General features: G+C 39.0%; 1 protein-coding gene across 1 annotated transcript in view; it reads left to right on the top strand.

Moving 5' to 3' along the window:
- The first annotated feature begins 262 nt into the window (after positions 1–262).
- Positions 263–27272, top strand: part of LOC136876487 (uncharacterized) — a 77715-nt gene continuing 50705 nt past the window's right edge. The window contains exons 1-3 of the mRNA XM_067150484.2: positions 263–404; positions 24186–24366; positions 25150–25267. Coding sequence (XP_067006585.1) covers positions 24224–24366; positions 25150–25267 — 261 coding nt within the window. The 5' untranslated portion in view covers positions 263–404; positions 24186–24223. The remainder of the gene's footprint in view (positions 405–24185; positions 24367–25149; positions 25268–27272) is intronic.

Raw genomic sequence — 27272 nt, 5'->3', positions numbered from 1 at the left:
ATGGTTTCCCGAAAGCCCGTCCTGCTTAAAAAAGTGCGAAAATTAAATTTCAATTAATTTCGCCACAACACGAGACGAGACACCAAATCGTTTGAAGGTTAATAGCTGCGGAGGGCGAGCTCAAGGTCATATTAACATCTGTTAACGAACGCTATATAATTCATTTATTAGAGCAGAAGCGAAATCTCATGATGTTATCAAGGGATTCGACAGGCTTTATATAAACTGGTAGTGATAATTGTATTTTCAACTGGAATTAGCCACATTATCCTTCCTTATAGGTCCACGTCAGGCATCTGACACACGTGACACCGCACACAACGCCTTCCATTCCAGATAAAAGTGCAAAAAAAAAGGGCACGATCGTCGTCAAACACACTGCATTTGCCGCCATCTGTAGTCCGGTGAGTAGGGTACACTAACATACTGACATTTTACCTTGAACAGTAATGCATTCTAAGGTAATTTCTCCTTACATGTATACAGTCTTACTATTACACAGTGTAGGCCTGTAATTTTTATACACCGTTTATGTGCAATTTGTTACTAATAAACCGTGTATAAATCTCCTGTGTATACATCTGTTGTAGTTATTCACTGCTCTGAACTACTTATATTAGTCCTTAACTTTCAACATTATTTAAAAGAAATTGAATGATGTTACATGACCATACCGGGAGCAAAACATACCGGTAAAAGTCAAGTGCTTTGCCTTTCAGTAATTGTGGCGACATCTGACGTTAGGAAAAACAAGATTTTTACCTCAGTGACGCAATGATTAACTTAAGAGTGGCTACAAGGCGGTTATGAATTAAGCCATATAGTAACAAGGCTCGCCATGCATGGATTGTACCATAAACTGTGTGAATTACTGATGGGCGATATTTCACGAACTGTGATTTTTTCACTGATATCAAGAAATCACGAGTAACGACTGTTACTTTCTACGCTATCACTGTGATCAGTCGTGATTTCACTTCAAGTGATCATCGTGCGCCCTCTTAACTCCATATACAGAACTAGAATGTTGCTACCTAAACTGTGACTGTGATATATGTTGTGATCAGTCGTGATATCACGACATGTGCTGCCGCAACGGTATCCATGCGAAGCGATGCGTTCAACGAAGCAGCATCCCCATGATCACCAACAGTATGGACATTTGTTGATTTAATTTTTTAAGGACGTCAACATATCGTTCAGTATATAATGTATTTGTAGGAATTGAGCACATTCCTCCCGAATATATTAACAACTGAAACACTTATAATGCTCGGCATCGCTTGCAATATCAGTTTCAGGAAATTGTCAGTTGACTCGCAGTGTGGTATTATTTTTAAGCGCGCGTTCAAAAAAATCGTGGTACACGGGACTCTCCTAGAATAGTAACAAACATGTATTTCTCCTGTATTTTGGAATGCCCGGGGGCATATTGTCACTGAAGCTCAGTATTAGGAGCAAGTTGACTGAAATGGCGTTTTCTAGAAAAAGGAAGAACAGTGACCTGTAGCAGTCCTTTAAAGAAGTGGATGAAAATTTCACAATATGTAATATGAGCAAACAGAAATTATCTTAAAAAGAAGTACTTCAAATCTGAATAAACATTTGGAATGCGAGCACCTCTCACTTGCTTTGCCAGAAAGCAGTAGTCAACAATCGGCATGTATCTGATGATACAGACCAGGGATTTTAGACTCTAAAAAAATGTTTTAGGCACCTAAAATGGCTTTTTAAACAAGTAAATAGGTTTTTAAAAGAGAATATAGGCACTTCAAATATGCTTTAAAAATAGGCAGAAAATAGACTTTAAAATATGACAATATAGACCTACACTGTAATGTGATAATTTTTTTAACGTTAAGTACAGTAATGTGGTATAGGCTACCCTTTCTTAATAGGAATAGTTGCAAAATGAAGGCATAATTAAAAAGCGTTTACTACAAACAGCTATGGATTAGGAAACAAAAAATTTTCATCAGTACTGTACTAAAATTAAATTAAATGCGTAGTACTGGTATGCGTATTTATTTGTGAGGAACATTCCTACTGCACTTTTCAGTCGTAGTTTGCTTTACAGCACATAACAATAATCTTCTCCAAATTTTCCACAGTCAGGCTGCGTCTTTTGTCTGTTAAAACAATTTTTAAAGCAGAAAAAATGTGCTCTACACTCACAGATGTTGGAGGGGCATAGCAAAATTTACCTGCATTTTTCAGTTCGATTTCACTAGGTAGGTCTACTTTTCCCCATCCATTACCTGATATATCCTTTCCTGCACTGAATTACCTAGATTCTTCTGCAATACACTAGCCCACCTGTCTTTTATTTTATCCCTTACTTTACCCCTAGTACTTTGTATAATATTCTCAGCTTCCTCAATTACAAAATATATCTGTTTGAGACTCTACTTTTTTTTCTATTTTTGTAATGATTGACTGGAAAAAATGAAAAATTTGCCTGAATATGTGCAATGTCTCTCTGAACACTGGAATAATCCTTTAGCAGATCTTTGCCCATACGACACACATGCAGAGTTGTCTGTTAAAGGCATATTGTCTATCACAGATGTTCGATATAATACAGGGCAGCTTCCATTGAGGAACCCCAACGGCTGTGGTGGAAAAGAACAGAGTGGAATTTCTCTCAGAAGATGGCTATTCTTGATGGAAGCTTACAGAACACTCTCTTCGTTGTTAAAATCAGATTATTTACTGCAGGCAACTTGGCCCTAACTATGTCTGTGAGTCTGTGCAAGGCATGGGCCATGCAAGTAACATGGACATTAAAGAAGGGTAGAAAGTTTTAATGAGAGGTAGAGTAGCAATCATGTAGGAAGCAGCATTGGATACAAGGAGAAGGTCTTTATAATCATCAACACTCCCAGGATACAACAACTGGAACCCCTTGTTGATGATGTACACAATGCTTTGCTCTATTTTCTGAAGCTGCTTAGAACAAAGGAGAGCAGTAAATGCCAATTGGGTTCCAGTTTTCCTACTATAAGATTAGCAATGTACCTGCCCACAGAGTTGTTGTTTTTGTCCACATACAACCCTATGTAAGGACTCCCAAATATCCTCTGTGACTGGCAAAATTACCTCCTATATCTAAGTAGTTTTTCTTTAATGTAGATGTTGAAAGTATGTGTTGTTGGTATATTTCTGTAAACAAATCTCTGAAAACATGACTATGTACGGTACAGAATTCCAGGGGATATTTTCAGCAACTAGGGCTCTAAACATATGAGCATAGAAACTACTGTGGATTGTGGGAGGTATACTTTGTGTGAGCAGAGTCTGTCCAGTGTTACTTTTCATGGTTGATTTTGCTTTGTGACTAGCACTATCAGCATGCTCTTGTGAAGTCTAAAACACAATAATGTGATGAAAATTAGACTAAGATAAGGAATAGCTAATGAATAAAATTTGTAATTTTGAATTATTTCATTTAAACCACTACTACTCAAAAATTAATTAAGAACAAGAACACTCCAGGCCTCAAAAGGTCTTGGCTTTCATTTACAGCTGCTGCGCAGCTCTAGGCTTGCAGATATTAGATAGCCGTGTGGTCAGCACGTCACATCCCTCAAGTGTATTGCCGTGCCTCTTAGACCGCTCCTCATTGTAGCTTCCCAATTGCCCTCATGCAGCTGGGTCAACGCCTTTCCATACCATATATTTTTCTAAATTACTGCCGGTAAAAGAAATTTGCTCACTTCAAACATTGATATAGGAATTAGAAAGATGTTTTTGAAGACTTTTGTGTGGAGCGTGGCATTGTATGGAAGTGAAACGTGGACAATAACTAGCTCAGAAAGAAAGAGAATAGAAGCTTTTGAAATGTGGTGTTACAGAAGAATGCTGAAGGTGAGATGGATAGATCGAATCACGAATGAAGAGATACTGAATCGAATTGGCGAGAGGAGATCGATTTGGCTAAATTTGACGAGAAGAAGAGATAGAATGATAGGACACATCTTAAGACACCCAGGACTTGTTCAGTTGGTTTTGGAAGGAAGTGTAGGTGGTAAGAACGGTAGGGGTAGACCAAGGTATGAATATGACAAGCAGATTAGAGCAGATGTAGGATGCAATAGTTACGTAGAAATGAAAAGGTTAGCACAATATAGGGTGGCATGGAAGGCTGCATCAAACCAGTCTATGGACTGATGACTCAAACAACAACAACTGGTATCTAGGGAAAGGTGCACTGGTATAGTTAACCTTACATTAGGTGGCTGGGAATAGTCATTCATCATTATATTTTTCATTTGTGCCAGATAAATGTGTAGAATTTCATTTCCTAGCACATACCAAATAATCGGTTACAGTATAAAACACGACTGTTACCAATGTTGATCCTATTTTTTCCTTGACATATTGGTTGAACTTCGGCATGTCTACAAAAAACGAATGTAAATAATAAAATTATTATGTTTGTACGCCTAGAAGTAAATTGGCAACGACCGTGTCTGTAATGCAACCAAGATGTAGGCTGTTTATTAAATGCAAACCCTTAGGTGGCTGATTTTCTTATAAATGTTTACACAGAGATAGCCTAGTCACAATAACAAGGCATTCTCTTGATCACAAGCTACCAACGAGCTAGAAAGAGTCCTCAGAAAGAGTCCTCTTTCTAGCTCGTTGCAAGCTACAAATAACAAGCACCAAGCAGCACGGACGATGCGGTGATTGTGATCACGTCACGACTAAAAATCACTGATATCAGAAAATCACGATATCAAATCACGCTGTGACTCACAAATCACGGTATCGCTCATCACTAGTGTGAATCCAAGCAATTCTATGACCCTGCCATGACTGTAAATGCAAAAGATGTGGCGAACCCTGCGAGAGATACCATGTACTAAAGTGCAAATTGAGAACAGAATCCCTGAGAAACTTTTGTAAGTCAGTGTAATACATTATATACTTGTATTCATGCACATTGTGCGTGTTTAAATATTAACAAAACAAGAGTCTAGCTCCTAGTGCTCCTATGGATCAATAGCATTCTCTTCGAGAAATAGTTTCGTGTTTTGCCGCATAGCGCAATCGCAACACTTTGGAAACTTTCGATGAGGGCACGTAATGTCAGGAGCGCGCTGTTGCAGTGGATCTTGTCAAGGTCAGTCTAAACAGGCCTTGATCTTGTAAGCCAGCTGTGAACCGGGTCGTTGTCTACGAGATAAGGAAAGGCCTTCGCATGCGCGGTCTTTTCAAGTAGGCTTACTCAATCACTACTGATCTGCATTTAGGGCAGTCGCCCAGGTGGCAGATTACCTATCTGTTGTTTTCCTAGCCTTTTCTTAAATAATCGCAAAGAAATTGGAAATTTATTGAACATCTCCCTTGGTAAGTTATTCCAATCCCTAACTCCCTTGCGTATAAACGAAAATTTGCCCCAATTTGTCCTCTTGAATTCCAGATTAATCTTCATATTGCAATATTTCCTACTTTTAAAGACATCACTCAAACGTATTCGTCTACTGATGTCATTCCACGCCATCTCTCCACTGATAGCTCGGAACATACCACTTATTACATGTAATTCTCTCTCTCTCTCTCTATCTATCTCTCTCTTTGAACAGCCGTTGCCTACGAGATATACAAGGCCGGGACATAGCTACTAATTTGTCGCTGAAAAAGCAGCCCGACCATGTTCACGGTTTGGCCGCTAGATGTCAAGTTTCCGTTCTGTTCTTGGCGGACTTTCAACATTGTGATATGCGGAGTACTTGTGATGCTGTGTTGATTTTGTGCAATTTATTGTGAATATTGTTTCTGTCAGTGAGTGTCTGTGAGGTTGAGAAGAAGGTGCACTGTAGTGTACCTCTCTGTATTTCGGATGAGAAATGGAAGCAAACTATTTCTACGCAAGGTGATATAGTAGGATCCCTTTGGTTACCTAGGAGTTCTTCTCATAAAACAGATTTCAGTGTAAGCACATCAATTAAGCTTCCTTCTGTTTTCATTGTGTATCCTGTTCACAAACAGGAAAATGTCAAACGCAGGAAGCGTCCAGCTCCCCAAAATGATGTATTGCCATCAAAATGTAGTAAAAGTTCCGATTCAGATAACGATGAACATACCATATCTTCATACGTCATCCACAAACGAAAAAGGAGTACAAGTCTCGTTTCTATATCAAGGAAAGTCTACGAGTATCTCTGTTAAATCTAAAAAAAAAATACACGGATGAGAAAATTAAATATCAGATTACAGAAAATAATCTGTAAATTGAGAAGTGGGATACGGGTAATGAAATCAGAAAAGAAAAGTTTTACGGTATCTGAACTTGACCAAAAAGCAAACCAAATTGAAAAGCATGCTAAAATTGGTTATTTAGGAGCTTTATTCCTGTTAGAACGAATTTAATTTTCTTCTTCTTTCTTCATCCGTTTACCCTCTAGGGTCGGTTTTTCCCTCGGACTCAGCGAGGGATCCCACCTCTACCGCCTCAAGGGTAGTGTCCTGGAGCACCAGACTTTGGGTCGGGGGATACAGCTGGGGAGGATGACCAGTACCTCGTCCAGGCAGCCTCACCTGCTATGCTGAACAGGGGCCCTGTGGAGGGATGGGAAATTTGGAAAGGACAGGCAGGGAAGAGGGAAGGAAGCGGCCGTGGCCTTAAGTTAGGTACTATCCTGGCATTTGCCTGGAGGAGAAGTGGAAAACCACGGAAAACCACTTCGAGGATGGCTGAGGTGGGAATCGAACTCACCTCTACTCAGTTGACCTCCCGAGGCTGAGTGAATCCCGTTCCAGCCCTCGTACCACTTTTCAAATTTTGTGGAAGGGCCGAGAATCGTACCCGGACCTCCGGGGGTGACAGCTAATCACACTAACCACTACACCATACAGGTGAACACAAATTTAATTTTACGGGAAGAAAAAAGAGAAATACGGTGAAACGATGCTAAATATTTGCGTGACGGGCATAACATCGCTCACCAAACAGCGGCATCAATACGAATGTCAAAATATCAGATGTGCGGAGGAAAAGATTGGATCGCTGATAATTGGTGAAAGGACGATTAAACCGAAAGTTATTTATGACCGCAATCTCGATCCGCTTGCTTCCGAGGGCCCGACTCAGACGGCGGGAAGTATCTCGAGGACGAGTCTAGTGTGCTATTCTATCCTCTTTGGTGCTGTATTTCCCGGCCTTGTGTGTCTCGTAGTCGTAGGCAAAGTAGTGATGAGCGATACCGTGATTTGTGAGTCACAGCGTGATTTGATATTGTGATTTTCTGATATCAGTGATTTTTAGTCGTGACGTGATCACAATCACCGCATCGTCCTGCTGCTTGTTATTTGTAGCTTGTGATCAAGAGCATCAAGAGAATGCCTTGTTATTGTGACTAGGCTATCTCTGTGTAAACGTTTATAAGAAAACGAGCCACCTAAGGTTTTGCATTTAATAAACAGCCTACATTTTGGTTGCATTACAGACACGGTTGTTGCCAATTTACTTCTAGGCGTACAAACATAATCATTTTATTATTTACATTCGTTTTTTGTAGACATGCCGAAGTTCAACCAATATGTCAAGGAAAAAATAGGATCAATATTGGCAACAGTCGTGTTTTATACTGTAACCGATTATGTGGTATGTGTTAGGAAATGAAATTCTACACATTTATCTGGCACAAGTGAAAAATATAATGATGAATGACTATTCTCAGCCACCTAATGTAAGGTTAACGATACCAGTGCACCTTTCCCTAGATACCAGTACCGGCAGTAATTTAGAAAAATGTAAGGTATGGAAAGGCGTTGACCCAACTGCGTGAGGGCAATTGGGAAGCTACAATGAGCAGCGGTCTCAGAGGCACGGCAATACACTTGAGGGATGTGACGTGCTGACCACACGGCTATCTAATATCTGCAAGCCTAGAGCTGCGCAGCAGCTGTAAATGAAAGCCAAGACCTTTTGAGGCCTGGAGTGTTCTTGTTCTTACTTAACTTTAGAGTAGTAGTGGTTTAAATGAAATAATTCAAAATTACAAATTTTATTCATTAGCTATTCCTTATCTTAGTCTGTAATTTTCATCACATTATATTATTGTGTTTTAGATTTCACAGGAGCATGCTGATAGTGTGAGTCACAAAGCAAAATCAACCATGAAAAGTAACATTGGACAGACTCTGCTCACACAAAGTATACCTCCCACAATCCACAGTAGTTTCTATGCTCATATGTTTAGAGCCCTAGTTGCTGAAAATATCCCCTGGAATTCTGTACATAGTCATGTTTTCAGAGATTTGTTTACAGAAATACACCAACAACACATACTTTCAACATCTACATTAAAGAAAAACTACTTAGATATAGGAGGTAATTTTGCCAGTCACAGAGGATATTTGGGAGTCCTTACATAGGGTTGTATGTGGACAAAAACAACAACTCTGTGGGCAGGTACATTGCTAATCTTATAGTAGGAAAACTGGAACCCAATTGGCATTTACTGCTCTCCTTTGTTCTAAGCAGCTTCAGAAAATAGAGCAAAGCATTGTGTACATCATCAACAAGGGGTTCCAGTTGTTGTATCCTGGGAGTGTTGATGATTATAAAGACCTTCTCCTTGTATCCAATGCTGCTTCCTACATGATTGCTACTCTACCTCTCGTTAAAACTTTCTACCCTTCTTTAATGTCCATGTTACTTGCATGGCCCATGCCTTGCACAGACTCACAGACATAGTTAGGGCCAAGTTGCCTGCAGTAAATAATCTGATTTCAACAACGAAGAGAGTGTTCTGTAAGCTTCCATCAAGAATAGCCATCTTCTGAGAGAAATTCCACTCTGTTCTTTTCCACCACAGCCGTTGGGGTTCCTCAATGGAAGCTGCCCTGTATTATATCGAACATCTGTGATAGACAATATGCCTTTAACAGACAACTCTGCATGTGTGTCGTATGGGCAAAGATCTGCTAAAGGATTATTCCAGTGTTTAGAGAGACATTGCATATATTCAGGCAAATTTTTCATTTCTTCCAGGCAATCATTACAAAAATAGAAAAAAAAGTAGAGTCTCAAACAGATATATTTTGTAATTGAGGAAGCTGAGAATATTATACAAAGTACTAGGGGTAAAGTAAGGGATAAAATAAAAGACAGGTGGGCTAGTGTATTGCAGAAGAATCTAGGTAATTCAGTGCAGGAAAGGATATATCAGGTAATGGATGGGGAAAAGTAGACCTACCTAGTGAAATCGAACTGAAAAATGCAGGTAAATTTTGCTATGCCCCTCCAACATCTGTGAGTGTAGAGCACATTTTTTCTGCTTTAAAAATTGTTTTAACAGACAAAAGACGCAGCCTGACTGTGGAAAATTTGGAGAAGATTATTGTTATGTGCTGTAAAGCAAACTACGACTGAAAAGTGCAGTAGGAATGTTCCTCACAAATAAATACGCATACCAGTACTACGCATTTAATTTAATTTTAGTACAGTACTGATGAAAATTTTTTGTTTCCTAATCCATAGCTGTTTGTAGTAAACGCTTTTTAATTATGCCTTCATTTTGCAACTATTCCTATTAAGAAAGGGTAGCCTATACCACATTACTGTACTTAACGTTAAAAAAATATCACATTACAGTGTAGGTCTATATTGTCATATTTTAAAGTCTATTTTCTGCCTATTTTTAAAGCATATTTGAAGTGCCTATATTCTCTTTTAAAAACCTATTTACTTGTTTAAAAGGCCATTTTAGGTGCCTAAAACATTTCTTTAGTCTAAAATCCCAGGTCTGTATCGTCAGATACATGCCGATTGTTGACTACTGCTTTCTGGCAAAGCAAGTGAGAGGTGCTTGCATTTCAAATGTTTATTCAGATTTGAAGTGCTTCTTTTTAAGACAAGTTCTGTTTGCACATATTACATAATGTGAAGTTTTCATCCACTTCTTTAAAGGACTGCTACGGGTCACTGTTCTTCCTTTTTCTAGAAAACGCCGTTTCAGTCAACTTGCCTCCTAATACTGAGCTCCAGTGACAATATGCCCCCGGGCATTCCAAAATACAGGAGAAATACATGTTTGTTACTATTCTAGGAGAGTCCCGTGTACCACGATTTTTTTGAACGCGCGCTTAAAAATAATACCACACTGCGAGTCAACCGACAATTTCCTGAAACTGATATTGCAAGCGATGCCGAGGATTATAAGTGTTTCATTTGTTAATATATTCGGGAGGAATGTGCTCAATTCCTACAAATACATTATATACTGAACGATATGTTGACGTCCTTAAAAAATGAAATCAACAAATGTCCATACTGTTGGTTATCATGGCGATGCTGCTTCCTTGAACGCAATTAGTGATGGGCACTATCGAATGTGCACTATCGAAGTATTCGATAGTTTCATACTATCGAAATATTCGATTGTTTTAAACGGTATTCGAATGATTCATTCGCTTTTCAGCTGTTCCCTCCCACATCCCTTCACTCGAAAAGCGAATGAATTTACGACTTCTACTGATTGGCAGCCGATTCAGTTCGTATGATATCGGAAGAATTCTCTCTCACTCTTTCTAACACCCAAACACATGATATCTGTGAGGAAACGGCGGGATTTAAGAACCAATTGAATTGCATTCTAATCATAACATTGCACATTAACCAATTGAAATGTATTATTACTCAAAACAATGCGCACATCCTGATTATACCCCTTATTCATAGTTGCAAATGAATGTCTTGCGCCGTATCAGTGAATAGGTCTTTGCAAAATATTGATTATTAATAAGAGTGCACTTTAAAGAAATAGTTTTTACGTACTTCGTTTTCTAGTTTTCTTACTTTATACTCAATTTTATAGTTTTTTCTTAGTTTTATAGTTTTTCTTCGTTTTCTTACTTTATACCGGTACTCAGTTTTATAGTTTTTTCTTAGTTTTATAGTTTTTCTTCGTTTTCTTACTTTATATTCAGTTTTATAGTTTTTTTCTTAGCTTTATAGTTTTTCTTCGTTTATTTACATAGTCTTAAGTGCTAAAATAAAAATACAACATGAACAGAAAAAAATAGATCTTTAGTGTGGGACCATTTTGAGAAAAGAACTCCGGGCACAGCATTATGATTACTGTGTAAAAGTGAATTTAAGTATAAAAATAACACTTCAAACTTGAGAGATCATCTGAAGTGCAAACATGTAAGTGTATTCAAGAAGTGAACGAGAAGGAGCAAGAGATCCAGATGATCAACTCAGTGCAACTCCTAGTCACAGTACAAGGACAGAACATGTTCCCTGTGCTCCAGTAATTCCATCTTCATCAGCAGGATTAACAGGCATGATTAGAAGAGTTCCTGCTCTTCAATTAACACTTGCTGGAAGTGTTCAGTCAAGAGAACTGTCTGAAGAAAAACTAAATAGAATTAATATGGCATTGTCTGAAATGATTGCAACAGATTTGCAACCATTATCTGTAGTCGACAACAAAGGGTTTAAGAAATTAATTAAGGAATTGGAACCCAGATATTCACTTCCAAGTCGTAGAGTTTTGAGTCGTTCACTACTTCCAGACCTCTACCAGAACATCCAACAGTCTGTTCAAGATGAACTTAATACAGCACGTTATGTGTCTGTAACAACTGATATCTGGACGTCTTCAAGTAACACTTCACACATGACAGTAACAGCTCATTTTATTAATAATGAATATGAGCTGAAATGTTATGTTTTGTCCTCAGTACAGCTCACAACCAACCATACTGGCACTTACTTAGCAGCTGTTCTTAGAGCTATATTTGAGCAGTGGAATATAATGTCTAAGTTGGTGGCAGTGGTAACTGATGGTGGAGCCAATATCAAATCCGCTGTCAGCATTCTAGGACTGTCTCATCTACCTTGTGTAGCACATCTGCTTAATTTAGTTATCCAGCATGCATTGACAGATACTCAGGAACTAGATAGTGTCCTTCAAGCAAGCAGGGCAATAGTATCTTATTTTAAATCTAGTGTTCTTGCTTCTGACAAACTCAAATCAGTTCAACTTCAAATGGGACAGACTGATTTGCAAGTAAAGAAAGATGTAATAACAAGGTGGAACTCTGTCTATTACATGCTTCAGAGGCTGCTTCAAATCAAAGAGGCTTTATCTGCAGCATTGGTATCATTGCCAGGTAGTCCAATGGCATTAACAACAGATCAGTGGAAAGTAATTGAAGACTGTGTCTTGCTTTTGAAACCTATGGAACTTATGACTACAGAATTGTCTGGCCAAAAGTACCCAACCCTATCCTCGATCATCCCTTTAGTAAGAGGGATCCAAATAAGCATTACAGGAAAAACTGCAAGTACAGCTATCGGCAGATCCCTACAAGAAACATTACTGTTTGAAATAAATAAAAGGTTGGGGAAAGTTGAGAAAATGGATCTACCGTCTGCTGCCACAATGTTAGATCCCTGTTTCAAGAAAGCAGGATTTGGAGTAGACAGTAACGCAGAAAATGCAAAAAAAATTATAACAGATGATTTAGCTGCTCTCTTCCAATCAAGAATGAGAATGAATACCCAGTGCCCTACCGGCCAAGACATTCAAGATAATGTTGTAACAGATGTGTATCCTGATGACAATGAATGTCTCCTTGGTTATTTGGATGCTAAAGTAGCACATCATATGAAAAATGAGAATCCAGTGAGTAATGCCATTATCATATTTAGGCAGTATCTTGACCAACCATATGAGGACAGAAGAAAATCCCCACTTGCTTTCTGGAAGAGTAAGAAGTTGGTGATGGAAGAACTCAGCAGATTAGCTGAGAAGTATTTGTGTATTCCTGCAACTTCTGTCCCATCTGAAAGGGTATTTTCAAAAGCAGGCCAGATCATGAGTGTTTGGTGACGAATTGAATGCTGTAGCACACATGTTGTATTACTAAACAGCGATGATTATTCTGGTAGTGGACTGTAGTTTGGTTAAGCACGTGATAAGACCATAGGGCCAAGTCATTCACCAATATTACACGTAATGAAACTTTTATTACAATTGTACATGATTAACAAAATACATAGAAACTATTTACACGTTAAACAATAAACTGAAATGCCTGGATGGCTATTGATTAAGTTGGAGGCCATGTGGCCGTGAATGCATGTCTCGCCGACATGTTGTCTAGTTCGAGCCTGTCTCTTTTTCTTTCCGGAAACCAGATGCATTCTGGACACTCAATAGAGACGCGGACAAGAGCGCGCTCTGTATAAATTTTCTAAGAGGACGGAACATTCTCCCCTCTGTTGATTGCATTCAATCAAGACAAAATACAGTTTCAATGAAAATAACACTAACATAAAACAAAATGTCATCAGAATACAAATACATAATAATAAATGTTGCACTTAAATGAACGTCAATCACTAATTAACATAGATAAAATGAAACAGAACTGTACACTGGTGTGCAGGCTGATGCATTGTTTGTTTTGTTCACAGCTGCACAATGAGAGTTTTTGAATTGTTCATTTTGTTAAATGACTGTACAATATAACTACAAATACAACTTTATACACCAATCAACTAACTGACACTGTAAGGAATCATATTGTCATTTAAAAGAAAACACTACTCGATGGGAAGGGGACACAACTTCACTATTGGTCTCTTGAAAATTCCATGAGCAGTTTTTATGGTGACTGCTCGCACAAGTCCATCGAGACCTGGGTGAAGTTCCTCAACCACACCTAGTCTCCACTGAAGCGGGGGTAAATTGTCCTCCTTGATAACCACCACTGCTCCAAGTTGTATACAAGGTTGCTGGGAGGCCCACTTTGGCCTGTTTTGTAGTTGGGTTAAGTATTCCTTATGCCATCTGGTCCAAAAGTGTTGCACCATTTGCTGCAACCGTTTCCATGCTGAAAGTTTATTGCTGGGTACAAGTGTCAGATTGGATTCAGGAATGGAATTCAAACTGCTTCCAGTAAGAAAATGACCTGGAGTCAAGGGTTGAGGGTCAGTCGGATCTGAGGATAGGACTGTAAGTGGACGTGAATTTAAACAGGCTTCAATTTGTGTGAGCACAGTACTAAGCTCTTCAAATGTTAATGATGAGTTTCCAACAACTCGATGCAAATGATATTTAACTGACTTGATGCCAGCTTCCCATAATCCTCCAAAATGGGGTGAACGAGGTGGAATGTAATGCCAGTTGATACCCTTGTTTGCCAGATTGCTTACAACTTCCTCTTGATGCTGCGGTGATGCTATGAATTGGTGAAGATCTTTTAATTCTCTATCGGCTCCAATAAACGTAGTAGCATTGTCACTGTAGATATCTGCGGGCTTTCCTCTTCTGGCTATGAAACGGCGAAGTGCAGCTAAGAAGGCATCTGTAGTAAGACTGCTGACTACTTCCAAATGTACAGCCTTTGTCGTGAAGCAAACAAATAGTGCGATGTATGCCTTGATACGGACATTGCTCCTCTTGTTAATTGGGCGAAGTAGAATAGGACCTCCATAATCAATGCCACAAACACTGAATGGACGTGCTGGTTGAACTCTATGCTCAGGATAGTCAGCCATGAGTTGATGACTAGTTACGCCTTTCAATTTGTAACATGTTACGCATTTGTGCACTTGCTGTCTGGCTACATTTCTGCCATTCAGAATCCAATAACGTTGACGAAGGGTTGCTAACAACAATTCTGGTCCTGCATGAGCTTGTTGTAAGTGTTCATGTTTGACAATTAGAGTCGTCAGGTGATGTTTTGATGGTAACAGTATTGGATGTTTGGATGAAAACGGAATCGATGCATTCTTCAACCTGCCTCCGACCCTTAGAATATTGTTGTATAAGAAGGGACATAGGTTCCTTATCTGGCTCTTCTTAGAGACTACGCCTCCGTTTTTCAGGTCTCCAATCTCTTCTGAGAAGGCTGCATTTTGTGCAATACGAATGCAGACTTCTAATGAATGTTCCAATTCTTCAACATTTAAAGGCCCAATTTTCTTGTCCCTGGCATGCTTAGTGTTATGCAAAAATCTGTAACAATAAGCTATTACTCGTTGCAGTCTTATTAATGATGAGAATTTCTCAATAATAGTTTCAGCTTGTGTCACTACTAATAGTGTGGATGATTGTCGCTGCTCTGCTATGGCGAGCGAATCCTCAACATTGTTGTTCTGCGGCCAATTTAACTCAGAAGTGGACAACCAGGCGGGTCCTGACCACCAAATGGTTGAGTTTTGCAGATCTGCTGGTCTGACGCCTCGAGAAATCAAGTCCGCTGGATTATCTTGTGATGGTACATGATGCCAGTCACTAGTGTTCGTTGACTGTTGAATGTGAGCTACCCTATTTGCTACAAAGGTCTTCCAACGTGATGCTGGTGATGCTAACCATGACAGTACGATAGTGGAGTCTGTCCATAAATGTGTTTCATTAATGGCCAAGTTTAAGACTGGCATGGTTTTGTGTACCAACTGAGCTAATAATGCTGCACCGAGAAGTTCTAGACGAGGAAGAGTGACTCGTTTAACCGGAGCTACGCGCGATTTAGAGCATAGCAGTTTGACTGATACTTCATCCTCCTGATTCACTGACCGAAGATAGATGCATGCGCCATAAGCTCGCTCGGAAGCGTCTGAAAATCCATGAACTTGAATATTTGCCAAGTCACCCTCAATTAATACGTGGCGTTCTACTTGTATATTGTCAATGTGTGCTAGCTGCATTTGTAATTTTGCCCAGTCTGATGCTAATGGATCTGGCAGTGGGTCGTCCCAGTGAAGTTGATGTAACCATAAGTCCTGCAAAAATATCTTGTATAGTATCACTAATGGACTGATCAATCCTAATGGGTCAAATATAGATGCTACAACTGACGTAGTGGTGCGTTTAGTAATGTTACTGTTCCCTGGAATGTGTTTGATTCTGTTTGCCACTAAGAATTTGTCTGACGTAGGATGCCATGATAATCCTAAAGCTTGTATGGTGTCATCATTATCAAACTGGAAAGGTAAATTAATTTCTCTGTCTTCAGGTGGAACAGCGGCAAGTATAGCTTGATGATTTGAGCACCATTTCCTGATGGGAAAACCACCTTTATTGAGTAAGGCTATGAGTTCACTTTGCAATTTTAATGCTTCAGCGATGTTGGACGCACCACACAGGGCATCGTCAACATAAAAATCCCTTTGTAAAACCGTTGATGCCAGTGGAAATGAAGTTGCTTCATCTTCTGCCAATTGTTTGAGGCACTGTGTTGCCAAATATGGAGCTGAAGCTGTACCATACGTGACAGTCAATAGTTCGTAAGTCTTGATAGCTGTTTGTGGCGATTCCCTCCAAATAATTCTTTGCAACTGCGTGTCATTTTCATGAACCCGAACTTGTCTGTACATTTTCGTGATGTCTCCCGTAAATGCAATGTTGTGTGTCCTAAATCTCAACACAATGGAATAAAGGTCTTGTTGTATAGTAGGCCCTACTAACAATGTATCATTAAGCGACACTCCAGTAGTAGTTTTGGCTGATGCGTCAAAAACTACTCTGACTGATGTAGTTGTGCTTTGTTTAAATACTGCGTGGTGTGGCAAGTAATAATGTTCAGAATCATTTGTTGCATGTAGGCCTACCTCCCTCATGTAAGATAACTGTTCATACTCGGACATGAAGTTTGCATACTGTTCATGCAATACTGGATTTTTCTTGAATTTTGCTTCCAGTTGTTGAAATCGCTGTGTTGCCATATCACGAGAATTGCCCAAGGGTGATCGAGTTTCCTTACGAGGTAACCTGACAACGAATCTTCCTTCAGGAGTGCGTGTGGTGTTTTCCTTGAAGTGCTGTAAACACTGTTGTTCATCCTGAGTTTTGGGTTTAGTGTGCAATTCTTCTATTTCCCAAAATTTACGAAGTTGCGTGTCGAGTTAATCTTCCTTTTTGACAAAGAGAGAAGTGACTGTGTTGCATGCAGGATGGCTGTTTGACTGAGGGCATTTACCAGAAATTATCCAACCCAGATGAGTGTCCTGCAATACCGGGTAATCACCTGCACGTTTTTTCCCATCTGTCTTTAAAATGTTAAAGAACATCTCTGCACCAATGATTAAATCTACCTTGCCTGGACTGTAGAATTTAGGATCTGCTAGTGTGATGTCATTAGGTAGGTTCCACGATTTGTAGTCTAACTCCATGGAAGGCATTTCTCCTGTGATGGCAGGAACCACTAAACAATTTATGTTAGTGTTAAAATCTGATGTTGTGGACTGGAGGTGAATGTCCACACTGTGTTTCAGAGTTGATGAAGAATTGTTAATGCCTACAATAGAAGTGGTGTCTTCTTTACATTTTAAATTTAGTCTGCTGACAGTGTCTGTAGTAATGAGATGAGTCTGACTGCCGCTGTCCAAGAGTCCTCGAACCTTGCGAAATTTACCACTGTGATCCTTGATTTTGACAATAACTGTGGATAACAACACATATGGTTTGTTTCGAGTACATGGATGTTCATTTTTGGTGGTTGTGTGAACGCTGGCAAATACCACCTTGTTGTTCGAAGTAGTTTCGTTAGTTGTACTAGACTTGGGATTTTCAAGATGGAGTAATGTGTTGTGGGCCTTGTTGCATTTGCGACAGTGACTGGATGTACACTCTGACGTTTTATGTGATGCTCTAAGACAATTTAAACAGAGTTTGTTGTCACGAGCATATTGAATGCGATTTGACACTGTTAACTTGAGAAATGCTTCACATGCAAAAAGTCCTGGTGTATGACCTTGTTTACAATAAGAGCACTGATTGTTAATGCATGCAACATGTGTATAGGACGACGGTTTTTTCTTGTGTGAGCTTTCTCTACTACCGCGCACCTTGCCTTGACTGACAGATGTTTGCATGCTTTCAAGGACTTGGCAGCGATGTTCAATGTAAGATGTTAATTGTTTGAGGGAGGAATTTTTGTTGGCGTTTGCTTCTAGTTCCCAGCCCCTCCTGGTTTCATAATCAAGATGATCAACAATATGTTGTGATAATATTACTTCTTCGAGAGGAGTATCTAATTTCAATGCTTTAAGTGCTTGTAAGTTGCTTGAGAATGTGCCGATGAACTGCCTGAGGTCTTCAGCGGTTTCATTCTCCACTGTTGCAATGTTTAAGATTTCTCTAACATGCTTTGCTGCTATCAGTCTCTTGTTTTGAAACCGATCACATAATAGGTTCCAAGCTACCGTATAGTTTGTTTCAGTAGTTGGAAGGTTCTGAATTAATGCTTTAGCTGAACCTTGAACTGCTCCTAGTAAATAGTGAAATTTCTGAATGGTTGCTAGACTGGAATTTTCATGCACCAATAGTTTGAAATTATCTTCAAACGACATCCAATCTTCATAGTTACCACTAAACATGGGTAGTTTAATCGCGGGTAATTTGATGTTGATATTTTCATGCGACGAATTGGAAGTGTTACTTCTGATACTACCGGCATTTTCGTGTTGGTCTGGCGACAATAATACCTGCATTTTTGCCTTCAAACTGTACACAATGTCATCTACTTCATCTCTATCTACCCCATGATCTCGTTTACTATCCTCCACCTCAAGCTGCGATTGAACTAAATCGTATTTGCTTTCTAAATCAATAAGTGCATCATATCTAACCCTAATGTCTGCTAGGTTTTGAGTAGTGTCGTACTTTTCGACGAAAGTTTTGATTTTTGTGATTCTACCTTTCAGATAACCCCGTTGCTTGATCAGCTTTGCGATTTCGTTCTCGTCCATCGTAAAGCACTGGCTCACACAAATGTAAATAATGCAAGGAAAAGGTAATTAAAGGGAATCTGACCTTGTAAACTGAAGAGTCCCACGTTGCATTGTATGTTTCCAATCCTGCGGATATTTCACACGCGTTTCACTTTTGCCGTGTAATATCGGGCCCGGAAATGGACCAAAATGTTTGGTGACGAATTGAATGCTGTAGCACACATGTTGTATTACTAAACAGCGATGATTATTCTGGTAGTGGACTGTAGTTTGGTTAAGCACGTGATAAGACCATAGGGCCAAGTCATTCACCAATATTACACGTAATGAAACTTTTATTACAATTGTACATGATTAACAAAATACATAGAAACTATTTACACGTTAAACAATAAACTGAAATGCCTGGATGGCTATTGATTAAGTTGGAGGCCATGTGGCCGTGAATGCATGTCTCGCCGACATGTTGTCTAGTTCGAGCCTGTCTCTTTTTCTTTCCGGAAACCAGATGCATTCTGGACACTCAATAGAGACGCGGACAAGAGCGCGCTCTGTATAAATTTTCTAAGAGGACGGAACAATGAGTGAGAGGAGGAACAGGCCAAAAGGGAAGAATCTGGATATGTTGCTATTTCTAAACATGAATTTGTAAATGTGACAAAGAGAGACACTCTCAAGAGGTAGGCAGCTGTCCTTTATAAAGGAAACCAAAAACATTCAGCCTGTCAATTAATCTGAAGACAAAACATTAGTAAAATTGATGTTATATTTTTAATATTAATATGTTTGCTGTAATGTATAGCAGTAATTAATATTCTTTTCAAGGGTAGCTATCCAGTGATGATCCCTTTTCATTTTTATTAATTCATTGATGTGTAGATGATTGTGTACATAATAGGAAGAATAATTAAGTATTGGAATAATTTACCAAGGGAGATGTTCAATAAATTTCCAAATAATTTAAATTTAAGATAGACGAGGCTAACAACTAACTGGAAATCTGCCCCCTGAAAGAAAACACTAAATTCAAATCATTGGTGATTGATTGATTTTTGATATTTCTGAATGTATCTATACTGCTAATAATAAGAATTGGCGTCTGACATTTCTTAGAGGGAGGTCCGTTTACTGCCTGCCGAGGCAGGATAAAGGGAGTGGCTGTGTGGTTGCCATGGAAACGAGGGTGGGGCGACTGCGGTTGTCGTGGAGATAACACTTCAGGGTAGCTCGTCTTACTGGGAGTTGCCAAACCTGTCACTGTCACTGATAAGAACCTGATTGTTTGCATAAAAGTGTTACATAAAATCAGCTTCATGGTCCGTATCGCACTTCAATAGATTCACAATTAAGTATTTATTTATTTTCCACCTAGTCGATACAATGATTGCTTAAGGCAATTTTTAATGGTCAAAAGTGGTACATGTTTCGTATATTATCAACATCTTCAGCCACATAACACTGTTTAGATGAAAAATATATAAAATTGACAAAGTAATGCTTTAGAGGAAGTGTCCTTAAAATTAACATAAGATTGACAAGATTAAAACGTCAATAAGCAAACGATGTGGGTAGATTTAGCTGTTGGAGGAATTAGGATGAGAGTTGTTTACCTTGTGAGGGTGCAGATGAGTATAAATCAACCATCACTTATCTACATTTAGGGCTTTTGCCAAGCAGCAGATTATCAATTGTTTACCTTTTCATCCCGTTTACCATCATACCGTAAAGTGCGGTCCATTTCACAACATTGTTGAGGTCTTTTGGTAGTCGCTCACAGTCCTGTAACTTATTTATTACTGTATACAGTATAACATCATCCGCAAAAATTTGGTAAATTTTATGAAGCAGTGAATGACATCATAGTGAGGGTCAACAGTACGGATAGGTTAGTGCTAACGGGCATTTCCGTTGTTGTTGTTGTTGTTGTTAGTCGTTTAGTCGCTTTCGACTCTCCGTGACCTCATAGACCAAAGTGCGCCATTTCTTCCTATCGTCTTTCTAAATTGAGAGCCGTTGTCGCCCTCTTCTTGCCATCAGTCTTCCCCAGCATTAAGGTCTTTTCCAGTGAATCATGTTTTCTCATAATATGACCGAAGTACTTTAGTTTTTGTCTGAGTATTTGACCTTCCAGTGAACAGCCTGGGTTGATTTCCTGTAATATGGACTTATTAGATCTCTTCGCAGTCCACGGAGCTCTTAAGGAGTTTTCTCCAACACCATAGTTCAAATGCATCTATTCTTCAACGCTCAGCCTTTCTTACTGTCCAGGTCTTGCTTCCATACATTGCTACTGGGAAGACCATAGCCTTCACCATACGAATCTTCGTTCTTAAAGTTACGTGTCTACTCTTGAAAATGTTATCAAGGTTGGCCATTGCCTTCCTCCCAAGGAGCAAGCGTCTCTTAATTTCATGGCTGCAATCGCTGTCAGCAGTTATTTTGGAGCCCAAGTAGATGAAACTAGGAACAACCTCCATTGTTTCACCATTTATATGCCAGGAGGTGATATGTGATGTGCGAGTTGGAAATAGAAATGAAGGATGTGACAAGGTGATGAGTATATGTGGGCAAGATATGGAAGTTAGTAGAAAAGGGAGGAGTTTACTGGACTTCTGTACTAGTATGGGATTAGCAGTTATGAATACATTCGTCAATCATAATGGTATTTACTGCTACACATGGGACGGTAGAGGTACCAGATCCATAACAGTATATTTCATAACTAAATTCAGGAAATATGTTAGGAATGTGTGGGTATTCTGGGGATTTTTTGGTGAGACAGAGCACTATCTGATCTGTAGTGAACTAAGTATCTCCAGGTCTAGGATAGAGAAAACAAAATCTGTCTGCAGACAAATGAATGTAGAAAATCTCCAGCGAAATTAGGCACAAGTTCATGGATATGACTAGTTCAAACATCCGAACAACAGATAGTAAGCAGGTTCAGCACACGGAAAGAAAATGGGTGGCATACAGGGATACTGTAGTAGAAACAGCAAGGGAATGCCCAGGAACAACTGTGTGTAATAATGGGAAAAGCAATCAATCATCTTGGTGGAATGATGAACTGAAAGCAGCCTGTAAATATAAAAGGAAGGTATATCAGAAATGGCTTTAAACAAAGACTGATGCAGACTGAGAATTGTACTTAGGTGGAAGAAACAGCGAAACAAATAATTGTTGAATCAAAGATGAAGTCATGGGAAAATTTTGGTAATAACCTGGAGAGGCTAGGTGAAGCTGCAGAGAGACCTTTCTGGACAATAATAAAGAATTGTATTTATTAAAAAATAGGAGACCTAAGTTTTGGAATTACCTTCGTATATTTACGCTGAGAAAAAAATATTATACATCTAATCCTTACAAGAAACAAGTAGATAAAAAACATAATTTTGTATCTAAACTAGTCTAATAACCTAATATCTGAACTATTGTAATATTATATTTACAATGAGGAAGGAGCAGTATTTCACATCTGATCTAATTTAATCTTCACAAGAAAGAGTAAAATAAAAATCGTAATTTCACATCTAAACTATTATTTTCTTCCAGTTCTAACACTTATAATTACATTTATGGGATAGGGCTTAATGATGAATGTTTATAATACATTTTGTGGTTCAAATCAGCATTACAAATTAGAGAGTTTTCACAGAGCTGGTGAATTGTTGTAAAAACAGGTCTAGAGGTACACAAAACTAAAGAATTATTTTCCTGAACTGCACTGTTGTAGACATTGCATAGCCTGTGGAGTGGGGAATAATATAATATAATATAATACTGTTGCCATGACCAATGAAATACCAAGCTCGATAGCTGCAGTCTCTTAAGTGCGACCAGTATCCAGTATTCGGGAGATAGTGGGTTCGAACCCCACTGTCGGCAGCCCTGAAGATGGTTTTCCGTGGTTTCCCATTTTCATACCAGGCAAATGCTGGGGCTGTACCTTAATTAAGGCCACGGCTGCTTCCTTCCCACTCCTAGCCCCTTCCTGTCCTATCGTCACCATAAGACCTATCTGTGTCGGCGCGACGTAAAGCAACTTGTAAAAAAAAAAAAAAAGAGAAAGACCTATGAAATAAGCTACATATTAAAGTCTAGGCTGAGTGGCTCAGACGGTTGAGGCGCTGGCCTTCTGACCCCAACTTGGCAGGTTTGATCCTGGCTGAGTCCGGTGGTATTTGGAGGTGCTCAAATATGTCAGCCTGGCATCGGTAGATTTACTGGCTCTATTACAGAACTATTTAAAATAGTTTTACTGGCATGTAAAAGATCCTGTGGGACTAAATTGCAGCACCTTGGCATTTCCGAAAACGGTAAAAATAGTTAGTGGGATGTAAAACAAATAACATTATTATTAAAGTCTGATCTTGGAGGAAGACAAGCCTACATACATGGCATTCATAGATCTAGAAAAGACATTCAGTAATGTTGATTGGACCAAGCTATTTGAGATTCTGAAGGTGATCGGGATTGTATACCGCAAAAGAAGAATTATCTACAACCTGTACAAAAATCAGTTTGCAGTGATATGAATCGAAGACTATGAAAAAGCAGCAATAATCCAGAAAGAAGTGAGGCAAGGTTGCAGTTTGTCCCCTCTCCTTTTCAGTGTTTACATAGAACAGGCGATAAAGGAAATCAAAGAGGAACTTGGAAAAGGAATCTCATTCCAAGGAGAGGAAGTCAAAACTCTGAGATTTGCCCATGATATTGTAATTCTGTCTGAGTCTGCAGAAGATCTGGAGAAATTGCTGAAAGGTATGGAGAAGGAGTACAAGAAGAAAATGCATAAATCGAAAACAAAGATAATTGAGTGCAGTCGAATGAAATCTGGAGATGCAGGAAATATTAGGTTTTTTTTTTTTGCTAGTGGCTTTACGTCACACCGACACAGGTAGGTCTTATGGCAACGATGGGATAGGAAAGGCCTAGGAGTTGGAAGGAAGCGGCCGTGGCCTTAAATAAGGTACAGCCCCAGCATTTGCTTGGTGTGAAAATGGGAAACCAAGGAAAACCATCTTCAGGGCTACCGACAGTGGGATTCAATCCCACTATCTCCCAGATGCAAGCTCACAGCCACGCGCCCCTGATCGCATGGCCAACTCGCCCGGTGAAATATTAGATTAGGAAGTAGATACATATTGTTTTTTGGTTAATAGAATTTTAACTAATGATGGCAGAAGTAAGCAGGACATAAAATGTAGACTAGCACAAGCAAGGAAGGCCTTTCTTAAGAAAAGAAAATTGCTCACATCGAACATTGATATAGGAATTAGAAAGACGTTTCTGAAGATTTTCCTCTGGAGCGTTGCATTGTATGGAAATGAAGCATGGACGATAACTAAGTCAGAAAGAGAATATAAGCCTTTGAAATGTGGTGTTACAGAAGGGTAGCATTGTGTTTTGTTTTTCCCTTCAACTTCAAAATGGAAAATTAAGAGTGCTCTCCGCTGATTGTCTATTCTTAATGTGTTTAAAGGTTACCTTTCTTCTACTGTGAGATAAGAACACTCTGCTATGGCAGCTTTACCTGCAACCTTCGTCCCAGGCTTTCATGATGAGGCAGCAGTGCGCAGAATGAGATACAATTCACTTGGCAAGACAGGGCTGCAAGTCTCACATTTAGCCTTTGGGGGAGGTGCTCTAGGCAACCATTATGGGTGAGTACAGCAATGCTTCAATTTGGAGTATTGAAGCATTTATAATGAATAGCTTGCCAAATGAAGTACAACACTTCAAAATCTTTCATAAATTGTTATTCATTTTAATTAAAATTTTACTTATAAAATGTGAATTTAGACACTATAAAATATTAATTATAATACCTAATAAATTTAGACACTAGTTAACAATTTTTTTTTTTTCAGTTAATCCATCATCTATCAGAATATTTTTCCAATGATAATAACAGCAACATAAGAAAACGCCGCCTGGAGTTCTGTGAACATAATAAAACACCAGGATTCAAACAGACTGACCAACACAGTATTGATGTACTACAAGAAAATCCACCCAAACCATGGATACACCAGATACATTGACAGAATCAGAGAAGACTTAAAACAGTCTGGCAATACACAGGACACTGTACATGACAGTACAACTTACAGAAACAATATGTAGAATATGTATAGAAGAAGAAAAGATCACATTATAAGATAAAGTTGGAGTTCAAGGGGTCAAATTGAGACCACTTTCATTTGTAGGAAGGGGAATTAGGGATTGGAATAATATACCAAGGGAGATGTTTGATAAATTTTCACCTGCTTTGAAATAATTTAAGAAAAGATAGGGAAGTGTCACCTGGATGGCAGCCATAAATGCAGATCAGAAGTGATTGGTTGTGATTGATAAATGGAATTTAGCCTGTGTAAGGGTTACAGTATGAAGTGAGATAATTCAAATGATCTATTACATAAGAAATATTTGTTTTTCATGTTCAGGTCCTATTCAGAGGAAGAAGCCATTGCTGCTGTCAGACAGGCCATCAAACAAGGAGTCAACTACATCGATACAGCACCTTGGTATGGGCAGGGTCGTTCTGAGGAAGTGCTGGGAAAGGTAACTGAATCAGCCACAATGCACCATTTAATCCTTCACGCAACTAGCATTTGATAATGTTTCTTCCATTGTGGTCACTCAAGGAACACTAACTTCAAGACACAAAGTTTCTTGGCGTTTTGAATGTTTCTCCAGTGTGCAATGTTTGTCTGAAGCATCTTTCCTGTGATAATCTAACCAACAATCACAATATTTGCACAGGCTTTAAGGGTAATGATAATATGTTTTTAATAATGAAATGTAGAATTTATGTATACCAGTAACATTCTTTTATCCATTTGGTATCAATTACTATATTTGAAAATATACAGGTGCTTGATGTTTTCTAGATGGATTGTTGACAGACAATGCAAGGTCCATACCAATGGCAAGATTAACAGCATAGATTCCAACATCAACATGTCACCTGCTGGTCATGTTGCTCCTCAAGTTGTTGAGAATTTTCAGAAATGTAATAGTTTAATGGAAAGTAGTGAGTGTATAGAATTTAATGCCGGGAAGAAGAAGGTGTCAAATACCAGTGGAAGTGTGGATCAGGACGTAGGCCAAAGGGAAAATAACTTGCGAAGTGTTTATGTATGTGACGCATGCATCGTGCATGCAAAAGCGGGAACGTGAATTGACTGTGTTAATTTATTATCTGAACTGGCCTCAAGGGATGAAATTATTCGAATGTTAAGGGAGGACATTGAAAGTATTAAACGTAATAGATTTAGTTTAAATGGGGTGACTGAAGTGCAAACTGAGACATAGTCGGAAGTAATTATGAGGAGTTGCAACAGTAGGCCTAAATCTAATCATGATCGGGGCGTAGGTCTAGGTATTGAATTAAGGAATAAGTTCCAGATCCTTGAATCAATTACCTCTAGTGAAGAAGAATGTGTAAAGGTTAATAACATTCCAACCATTACAAGGAAGCCTGCACTGGAGTTGAGGAAGAAAGAATGTAAGGTAGTTGTGTACGGTGATAGCCATAGTCGGGGTATTGCTGTCGAACTTGGTGATATGCCACTGGGGACTGAAGTAGGTTTTGTCAAGCCAGGTGCTCTGTTCAAAGAGGTTCTTAAGTCAGATATGGAAGAGATGGGAACACTAAATGAGAATGAATACGTAGTTATTATGGCAGGGACGAATGATATTGCTAGAAATGAAGCATCAAATGTGATTTCTGGGGTGAAGAAAGCATTTTGCAAATTAAAGACCACCAATGTAATTTTATGTAAAATTCCACATCAACATGATTTAATTGAATGGTCTTGTGTAAATAAGTTAGTTGATACAAACAGGCGGCCAAATTGTCAAATTCTTTCAAAATACAGAAATAATTGATATGGGCAATATGGGTCAAGGATATTTCACAAATCATGGCATGCATCTTAGCAGAAGAGGGAAAAAGCAGCTATTTAATATGATAAGGAAAAAAATACAACAGACCCCAGGAACAACTATCATGAATAATGCCATACCACTGCTGTTCGATAAAGATGAAGTTGTAATACCAATATAAATGGTCCGTTATTGGACATTATAATTTTTCCAGCTAACTCATTCCTGGTTGCCAGCGTTTCGCCCCCGTGTGCTAGGCTGGGCTCATCAGTTGGTACCTACCACACCTACCAACATGCATGGCTAGTGCATACCGTGGAGGCCACTGCATAGGCTAATTGGAGCCACCGGCTATGCAGTGGCCTCCACGGTATGCACTAGCCATGCATGTTGGTAGGTGTGGTAGGTACCAACTGATGAGCCCAGCCTAGCACACGGGGGCGAAACGCTGGCAACCAGGAATGAGTTAGCTGGAAAATTTATCATGTCCAATAACAGACCATTTATATTGGTATTATAAATTTACTCATTCGGAACCAATATTTCAGATTTCCGATGGGAATCGACATCTATATCAAAATATGAAGTTGCAGAACATTTATAGGTAATGAAAGTAAGAAGAGTTGAGGAAGTAGTTGAGGTGAGTGCTACCACTAAAGGAGGATGCCCAGGAGAAGAA

Source organism: Anabrus simplex, chromosome 6 (assembly GCF_040414725.1).
Source record: "Anabrus simplex isolate iqAnaSimp1 chromosome 6, ASM4041472v1, whole genome shotgun sequence".
Lineage (NCBI taxonomy): Eukaryota > Metazoa > Arthropoda > Insecta > Orthoptera > Tettigoniidae > Anabrus > Anabrus simplex.
This window is presented reverse-complemented; position numbering and strand designations above follow the sequence as displayed.